At 26.0% G+C, this 9,501-nt stretch overlaps 2 protein-coding genes across 6 annotated transcripts in view; one reads left to right on the top strand and one right to left on the bottom strand.

The window, feature by feature from the left end:
• The window catches only part of LOC108685431 (protein lin-37 homolog), a 4,009-nt gene extending 1,276 nt beyond the window's left edge, over positions 1–2,733 (top strand). For all 4 annotated transcript variants that reach the window (XM_018190213.1, XM_018190210.1, XM_018190212.1 and 1 more), the window contains 3 exons: positions 1,713–1,896; positions 2,179–2,327; positions 2,401–2,733. In XM_018190213.1, coding sequence (XP_018045702.1) covers positions 1,713–1,896; positions 2,179–2,327; positions 2,401–2,422 — 355 coding nt within the window. In that variant the 3' untranslated portion in view covers positions 2,423–2,733. The remainder of the gene's footprint in view (positions 1–1,712; positions 1,897–2,178; positions 2,328–2,400) is intronic.
• A 199-nt stretch (positions 2,734–2,932) lies between these two features.
• On the bottom strand, positions 2,933–9,031 carry LOC108685401 (ankyrin repeat domain-containing protein 13D). 2 transcript variants are annotated; one of them, XM_018190171.1, is made up of 14 exons: positions 8,669–9,031; positions 7,236–7,371; positions 6,975–7,099; positions 6,709–6,754; positions 6,422–6,565; positions 5,681–5,861; positions 5,345–5,570; positions 5,135–5,263; positions 4,889–5,039; positions 4,605–4,766; positions 4,412–4,512; positions 4,239–4,327; positions 4,121–4,124; positions 3,815–3,919 (listed from the first exon to the last, which is right to left on the bottom strand). In XM_018190171.1, exons 1-14 carry the CDS (start codon positions 8,765–8,767, stop codon positions 3,905–3,907), a joined length of 1,608 nt encoding a protein of 535 aa, XP_018045660.1. In that variant the 5' UTR covers positions 8,768–9,031; the 3' UTR covers positions 3,815–3,904. The 2 variants fall into 2 exon arrangements, with proteins under 2 accessions (XP_018045659.1, XP_018045660.1); XM_018190170.1 differs by lacking the exon at positions 4,121–4,124 and having other exon boundaries at positions 2,933–3,919.
• Between the last annotated feature and the right edge of the window lie 470 nt (positions 9,032–9,501).

The following is a 9,501-nucleotide window of genomic DNA, read 5'->3' as shown; positions in this document are numbered from 1 at the left end:
TTTTAAGTGATTCTCTTTTAGAATATTTTATCATACTGTGGAATTTTTCATGTATGATAATTAATATTACATTTCTTAATTATACTGCAATACTTTTTTGCATTTCTTATAATTTAAAAACTTATATATAATAAGAATGCAAAAAACAATATTTTAGATTAAATTAAGGAGCCAGATCATTTGGAAGGTCAAAAAAATCAATGATTTTTTGTGAAAAAATGGTTTACAGCTATCAATTTTACGTTTGAATCTATATTTTATTTGCATTTTATGCAATAAGTATGAATTTTTATTAATTAAAATATATTGAAATGTCTGAGAGGCAAACGTATCCACATAAGGTTTTGTTAAATTGCTGATATTGTGCAGATAGAACTAATCGTCTGAAATAAAAAAAATCAAATTGATTTGTAATTAATAATGTTGAATGTATACGGTAAACCTAACAAAATTATAAAAAATTGATTTGTTAAAATTACTCCTTTATAAAAAAAAATTTTTTTTAATAATTATTTTTCCCATTAAATTGCCAAAAAACTATTACTGTTTTGAAAAATTTATTATTTTTTTAGCAAATAAATTAAGGAGAAATAGCCCATGTGAGCACACACAGGATGATTTTTTGTGAAATTAATTATCATATATTAAAAAATAAATAAATAGGTTACAGATGGTTCGACGTAATTATGTCTTCAAGTGCGAATATAATATAAGCCAGTATATAAAAGCATTCCAATAAAATAAAATAAGGTTGTCAACACTAAAAAGTTATCAGAATTGAAAAAACTGTAAAGATTACTATCTTCGTATCTTGACGGATATTCAAATTGATAAGTCACTCTATATATATAATAAAATAAAGTAAAATAAAAACTTTGGTTCAATATCAGCAATTATAAAAATAATTAATTAAAATAATGTTTTTTTTTTTATTTACTTGAAAATAGATTAACGATATTTTGTACAAATTGATCAGTAAATGCTAAACATAAAATTACGAAAGAGAAAAGACAAAGAATTGTTTATAACAAGTTAAAAATCCCAAAGTATGGAAGTGGTATCTACACACAAACAAAATCATTATAAAGCAGGCTATTTCTTCTCAATTTATTTGTTAAATATTGGACCTTTGAATAATTTATTATTATTGTTATTTTTTTAGGTTTATCGTATGGAGAAAATAGTTTTAATAAATGTGTAAAAAACGACGATCAATATTTCTCTCTACAGCATGTCAGCAAATTTGAAAAAACACGTTTCAAGAAAAATGTGTTTAAAGTTTTGAGTTAGAATACTTATATTTTTTTAATACTTACAATAAATTTTTCTTATTCAGTGATTCCTGGGCTATAATACGATTCTCTTATTTGAATAAATATGTAGAAAAAGACAGAAATCCGGCAGATGTTTTTTTGTTCGAAGAAGTAATAGCTGGAGATCGAAACGCGCCTAATTTTTACCTGTGCCATTTCAGTTAATCGTGAATAACTTCGTTATCTTATGTTATTTCTATGAATAGTTTTGGCAATATATTTTTAAGACAATCAACTTTCCGAAAATGAAATAAAAAAAATCGATTTATTTTTATCCTCCAAATCACCCGGCTCCCTTAATCATTATAAAAATACTTTTTCAATTTCTTTTTCTCTCTATACAATTTTATATTCGTAAATTTGTGCAAAATTAAAATAAATACATTAATTTGTGATTAGAGTGCGTAGTCCAAGTCCAGAAATAATTAATGAAGTTAACACGGCAAATAATTTAATTGGTACTGATGGTGAGCTAAATGATGTCCATTATTTGCCACCTCCTTTGCCTCGTGAAGAAGCCATACCAAGAAATCGTATTCCATCCCCTATACTTGAAGAAAAAGATGATTTGAACTTAGATTATGTGAGTCAATAATTTCGATAAATGTATAATATTTGAATTTATATTAATTCAGTTATTCGTGACTATGTAAAAGTAATTGATTTATAGTCGACAGGTCTCGAGTTTGATTCCAATTCTCATCCCATGTATACCTTAGTTCATATAAAAGGTTGATTAAAGAATTATTAAAATAATTCATAACTACTGTTAAAGTTTTAAAAATAAAAAAGATTTATACTAATACATTTTTTGTGTTAACAATTATATTATAACACATACAAATTGTACGTAACGTAATTACAGGAAGGACAAATTCTCAAAACGCGAGAACAATTAATGAAAGATCATATTGAACGATGGAATGCTATACGCAAAAAATGGCATCAGCAAGCGCATAAAAATGAACAACGTTATTCACAAAGTGCTACTATACTTGGCACCATTTTTACAAAGTTTGTATAAAAGATGTTGATTGATATAGTTTTTCTTTGATTAATTGTAATGCTTATGATTTTAATCTTTCAGAGCACAATCGGAATTTGAATAGCAGAAATATGGCAGTCCAATGACTGCCGATTCTTCCGCCGCTAATTCTGCTAATTTTTATTATGTCATCAAGGAATAATGTCTTATTTGCTATTTTTCTACACAACTTCATTGATGAGTGAATGCTTATATGCAGAAAAGTGATTATACTTATACATATCTTATATGAATGCAGTTTTTTATTTATAATGTTCAGAAGAAAAATGTAATCATGTTTTAATGATATTCCGATAATAAATTATAACCTTAATATAAAAGGAAATCGTGACACCCTTGTAACTATTTTTCTTTTAATAAAAATAATGGAATATAGCAATCAATTTTTTCTTTTAAATGTATAAATAATATTTCATATTTTTACACCTTAAATTTTATATATATATATATATATATAAAATTTATAATTATTAATATGTATGTGTATATATAATTCTCTAATAAGATATCAACAAAATAACATAAAAAATAAATTATTTATCTAAAATAATAAATAATATACTATCAATCTTCGCACTAATTTTACATCCTCAGTTTATTTTTTATGAAAAGCTTTGGAAAGAGGGCTGAATATTTATAAATGCTTCCTGTATATTCCTAATTTTTCATTACATGCCATTGCATTAAAATATTGTATAGAATTATGTTGTAGATATGAAAAGGGATCATTGTAAAAATGTTTGATTTGATTAAGATAATAATTATCTTTCTGTTTTATCCTAATTGTAATCATTAATATGCACTTATAAATTTATAGAAGTAAAATTTAAAATCGAGGAGAAAGGACAAACGAATAATTTTTGAAGACTTGAGAATTACATGCTATTTATTCTAAATATTAACAGTCATAACTTATATTATTTACTTTCAGTTAATAGAATTTACACAAATACTATTTGATTGTTGACTGTATTTTTTTTCAAAAAGCTGTAATTTTCAAGACTTCGTTACATACTTGTTAAGATCTATAGTATTGTGTAGGATTTTGTCTCATATAAAATGTAGCTAAGAAATAAATAACATAATTTAAATTATTCATTCACTTAACTACTACTATACTATTTCCATCTTTTGACTTGCTTATATACTTCAATAACAAGTGTTCATCGTAAGCAACATTATTACTCCGTAATGCACTTTGTAATCTATGAAATGTAGGAAATGATTTTTTGTATAGTCCTGTTTCTTGACAAGACTGAAAGTTTCATTTTTCTGGAAGTATACTGTAGTAAATTTGTTTTTATCACTATTACACACTTTGGAAGTTTATTTGTCCGTCAAAGATAGCTCCAGCACATGACGAAATGTTTCTTCTTCTAGCAACCGCTGTTGCTCTTCTTCTATTTGTTGCTGCTCGGAAAGTTTTAACGCTAATCTCAACTGTTCTGCAGTATCTTCGAGAGAATCGCTATCTTCATTTTCATTTATACCCGCTGAATTCGCAGTACCTTCTGTAGAGCCAGTCGTTTCTTGATACAGCACTAAACTAGCCTGAATTGCCCTATGTTAAAAAAAAATTATTTTTAGCGATATGAAAAATATTTCGATAAATTTATATTGACATTTATTTTGTTAATACTTTCTACGGATTTTTTGTGCTTTGTAAATATTCAATGTTTATATTAATTTAAATATGAGTAATTTCTGTTGCGTGAATAAAATTTACCCGAAATTGATATTTGCAAATTATAAAATTACCCACCTGCCTGAACATGAATTGTAGCACAAAAACACATGCAAAATTAATAATAAAATTAACTGAAAACAGAACATCGATAACATTCTCTTTAGTATATGTTTATTAGTAGTGTGTTGCATACCTCTGAAGCTGCCTTTCTTCTTCAGTAGTCATGTTAGGTGTAGTTGGTCTAGATGGTTTTTGCGCTCTTAATGCTTCCCATATATCAACCTACATAAAATAAAATTTTTTGTGTAAAACAAGAAGAATGATATTGTATATAATTATAAAACAAAATAAAAAGAAAAACATTACCTCATCGCGTTCACTACCAGCTTCTAAAAGACTTTGTTGAATAGCAAACTGTAGTAAATCATCCTCTTCTTCAATACTAAATTGTGTTCTCACTTCCGCACCTATATTTAACCAATATGAATTAAGTACATTATATGTATTGAATGTAGAATATATGCATATGTATATATATATGTATAAAACGAAGTTTTACCTAATTTGGCATATCCACTAGGTGTTTCAAAACAAATATCATCAACTAAGCAAGTCATACGATTAGTTTCTTGTAAATGACCTACATGTGGCACCTCTTGATCTAAACCAAATATATTTCCAAATGTTATTCTCGCATTGAGAATGTGGAACAATGGAATTTCTAAAAAAGAATTGATTATTTTAATATATTTTGTGTGCAATATGTATTCAATATATATTCAATATATATTGCAACCGTACATATTTATATACATATATACTATATTATAATTAACATCTTACCAATTTTAACAGGAAAACCAGCTGGAAGTTGCATTTGAATAAAATCTTTTAATTTTGCGAAATGTGAACTAGATATAGCCATCAAATCTACAATTGGCATGATTTGTTCTTGAAGACTTAATGGATAATCTTCACTTAACCATAAAGTTGCCTGAATATAAAGAAATGCTTTAATTAATATACAATATAATATATGTATAATATATGTATAATGTACACACAGTTTTCAATATATATATAAAATACCTTAAATTTTTGTATTTTTGTATTAACTTCTTTTGGTCTACCTATGTCTCTTCCATTTAAATCTACAGCTGGGTCAAAGTATTCTTCAGCAGTTATGTTAGAAGAATTCCCTACACTGTTAAATTCTTCCTAAAATATATAACTTGATTAAAAATTTTAAATATTATTTTAAATATGTAATAATTAATTAATTATTGAAAAAAAAATTACACTAGTAGCGACAGTGCTGCAACTCTCCTGCTGCTGTTCTGCAATACCAAGAAATGATTGTAAAGGTGTTCTTGGTGCTCGAGCCCTTGCTTTATCTGCTTCAGATAAGTGTTCTAATCGGGTTTTAGTTATTAATTCTACATTGCTTGCGCTAAACACTTTACACTCATGACCATTTATTCCTTCACTTTTGTCAGAACGCCATCCCCATAGACCTGCTTTATTGCTAATTCAACATAAGCAATATTGTTAAAATATATACAAACAAATTATATACATATTATATATATAAATATGTATATAACATTATTAAATATTGTAATAATAGATAGTTACCGTTCAAAACTAATTTTATCTGTATCTATATAAGTTGTAACTATAGGATTAGTAAGACGAGCTATTACACCTTCTTCAGATGGTTCCAATAATTGTATATTATCATCTCCTATAAGTTTCATATGTTCAACATAAACTTTTCTCGTTTCGTGATCTACTTCCATCATCGTTGCTCCATCATCTACAAAAAAAATGTCATAAATTTTATGAAGTATTTTATACTGAATTTATTTAAAAAAAAACTATATGACTCTCTTATCATATTGCACATTATCTAAGCATTGTATATGTATATGTGTATAAAAATATCTTGTCTTACATTATTTTTAATCATCAATTTAGTTATATTTGTAAAAATTAATGGGAATAAAAAAAAGAGGACGAAAAAAAGAGAAATTATAATATAAAGAAGTATAATATAGAAACATATAGTGTTAGTTAAAAAGTCTCCTGTATTTATGCACATAAAAATATTTTTATAAAATTTTTAGCAATGCAATGCGCGAATTAAATGTTAAGATTGTATCATCTGTATGATGACCATCCAAATACACAGCTGCGTTCAACTAATTGCCATAGATGGAATTGAGCTTATATTAACATATGGAATTTAATGAACAAATAATTGACATTCCCAAAATATATAATCAATCATAATTAAAAAAAATGAAATTGTACGATACTCATGCACGAATATTAATAAGATTATTACGATTATTTATTAAAGATATCTATGCTTACTTTGTCCTTTAAAGACATAGCTTCGATTACCACGTTGCCAATTTGCATGATCAAAGCCTAATAAAGTAGTATCAATTCTCACATTACTACCTTGTTTATAAACTTTATATGTATCACTTGGGCACATCCGAGATACAAGAGGAACTAATCAACAAAAATAATAACAGTTAACCACATATGTTATTAAAAATGAGTTAGATAAGTGTATAAATTACAGTGAGATTCAAATTATAGATTAAACTATAGATCTTGAAGATTATAAGATGTCATTAAATTCTATTCCTTACCCCAACTTGTAAACTCCCATTTCATTTCTACATAAAAATCAGGTGCCTGAAAAGGATTTCTATTACTAAAATCATCAAATTATTAACAATCAAGAATATGAGAAAGTTAATTAGCTTTCACATAATGATAGTCTACACAAGAAATGTTAGAATTAATTATTAATTTACGGAATTTGTAGAAAAGAATTTTTCTTTCAATAAAAAAGATATATTTTGGGAATTGTACATATATTGAATTAATAACGTATTAGTTACATAAAACTGACCTGTTTAAGTTTATGAAGTAATTCTGGTATACCAGCCACTCGATTACAATATCTCTGATAATCTCTTCTAGCAAGTACCAATTGCAGCAATTCAGGATTTCCTGTACCAACTGCTTCTTGAACCACTATATCAAAATAAATTAAACTGATTATAATAATAATGAATTAACTGATTATAATAAAAATAAATTAAATGGTTAAAAGTATAAACGTCCAAAAAGATTACACAGACAGATAAAACACAAAGACCAAATAAATTACCAGTCCATCCTTGAGTGTTCTCTGTATTAACATTAGCTTCATGCTGTAACAATACTATAGCAGAATCTGTATGACCCAAAGTTACTGCTAACATTAGTGGTGTCCTTCCTCGATTGTCATGTTTTTCTATATCATGCTAGAAAATTTTTAAATGTTATAACTTTCATTAACTAAGATAATTATAGCAATATTGTATTTTTAATTTTTCTTTTAGCATATATTTACTTTGCATTTGTTATATAATTTAAATGATATATTCAAAACTCCTCATATGTACTCCTCATATTATAAAATATATCAGATTGATTCTCTACTTCAAGAGTATATTAGGAGTCGTAAGTCATATCTAAGGTTTCTCTCTTTTTTATGAAAGGCTTCAGATATTTTTAACTTGCATTACTACTATAAGCACAAATCAATTGTACAATCATAAATTTAAAAGAATATATAATTACAAATATATATGGAGTTTATGGATATAAATATAACATACAAAGTATGAATTATACAAATTATTTTGTTACATTATTAAATTATAATTGATAATTGCTATCTACACTGCTTATTGTAAATGTGAAACTTTAAGGTATTTTATGCAATTAATTTCAATTCAAAATAAAAATAATTTGAAAGTTAATAGAAGAGTCTCATTTTTGTTAAAACTGACAACATATTTTTATTATTCTCACTTATTTAACTATTTTTTAAAAATAAAAACACTATTATTACTAAAAGAAAAATATTAATTCTTTCATAATATAAAATAGCACATATTTAGTCTATTATTTTCCTTTCTTTTTCTAATTTTTATTCATATAGATTTTTTTTTTAATATTGTGTGTGTGTGTGTGTGTGTATCTGTGCTCATATCCTCATAAATTATGAATACAGATGCTGTAATATAAAATGACTTTTAACCTTTTATTTTAAACATCTCTTTTCTCGTGTCTGTATGAATGATTTGTGTTATATAATTTATTATCTGTATATGCATATTTATCATAAAATATACAAGACTAGCTGTATTGAGAGAATTTCGTAGAATCAGATAAAATTATGCTGAGTAATTATTATATCTCTCACAACAAAATCAGATAGAGTGTATAAAAAAAAGGAAACTGAAATACTTTGAAATGACAAATGCATTATTCAAACTGCCAGCAGACAAATGCACGTATACAGTATCGCGCTATTCATCTGCATCGAACAATTACGCAATTATTGTTCATTGTAGAATGTCAATTACGTGTAGAAGACTCGTTATCATTGATAACAGAGCTGTTGACACATAGCATCTGGAGGACAAAGTCGCAGAGCCATAAAAGCAAATAAAACGCACAATTATCGTTAATCACGTGTACCGTTGCGTTGGTATATGAAATCTAATTAATATCAAATGAGATAAGCTTATTAAACAGCAGGTATGCACAAACCTGATTTGTGGACAGTTCCTTGTCGAGTTCTACATAGCTGTTATGCCAGACGAGCCAGTGCAGTGGATAATTCTTTCGTATAGTATCTATATTCACCATCTCTACGAGATTTAATTGACATTAACATATAACAAGTTTATCGTAACGAATACCACGAGTCGAACACACGACATGAAATTTTGACAGCGCGATACATAACATTAGATCGCATTATATGAAAAGAACGTTCATCGAATATGCAATGCGACAGAACGAAAACCGCTTATCATGCGTACGCATCATCCTCGAGAAACGACACCAATACTTGTTTTCTTATTGGTGCCGCCATTTTGGAGTCAATTCAATAGTGACCATTTTTATCTAGTGCCGGCAATATTAAGAAAATAAATTAAAAAATCTCTATACATAATAAAATTCAACCTTTTTTTTATTATATACTTATTTCTTATATTGTATCTATTATATATTTTTAAATATGTAATGTTAAAATATATGTATTAAAGTATGTATTTTTTAGAGACATATTAAGAAAAAAAATATACATGTATAACAATTTATGAAATTAATATAATTGTAAATATTTTATTGTAATTAATTATTTATCAAAATTATTGATAATAAATACTTAAATAATTTAATCATTTTTCGTAAAAATTTAAATTCATTTCAAATTATTCATTCCATTCATTCAATGATATATTATATATAGAAAAAATCTGCTTACTAGATTTGAAATAATTACAATGTCGATTTTTAATTACAAGTAGGGTTGAGAAAAGATATTGATTTTTCATTGTAAGAAAAAAATTGAAATATATAAATGTTTAAATAGG

Source organism: Atta colombica, unplaced genomic scaffold (assembly GCF_001594045.1).
Source record: "Atta colombica isolate Treedump-2 unplaced genomic scaffold, Acol1.0 scaffold153, whole genome shotgun sequence".
Taxonomy (NCBI): Eukaryota; Metazoa; Arthropoda; class Insecta; order Hymenoptera; family Formicidae; genus Atta; species Atta colombica.
Note: the sequence above shows the minus strand (reverse complement) of the source record. Positions and strands in the feature narration are given on the sequence as shown.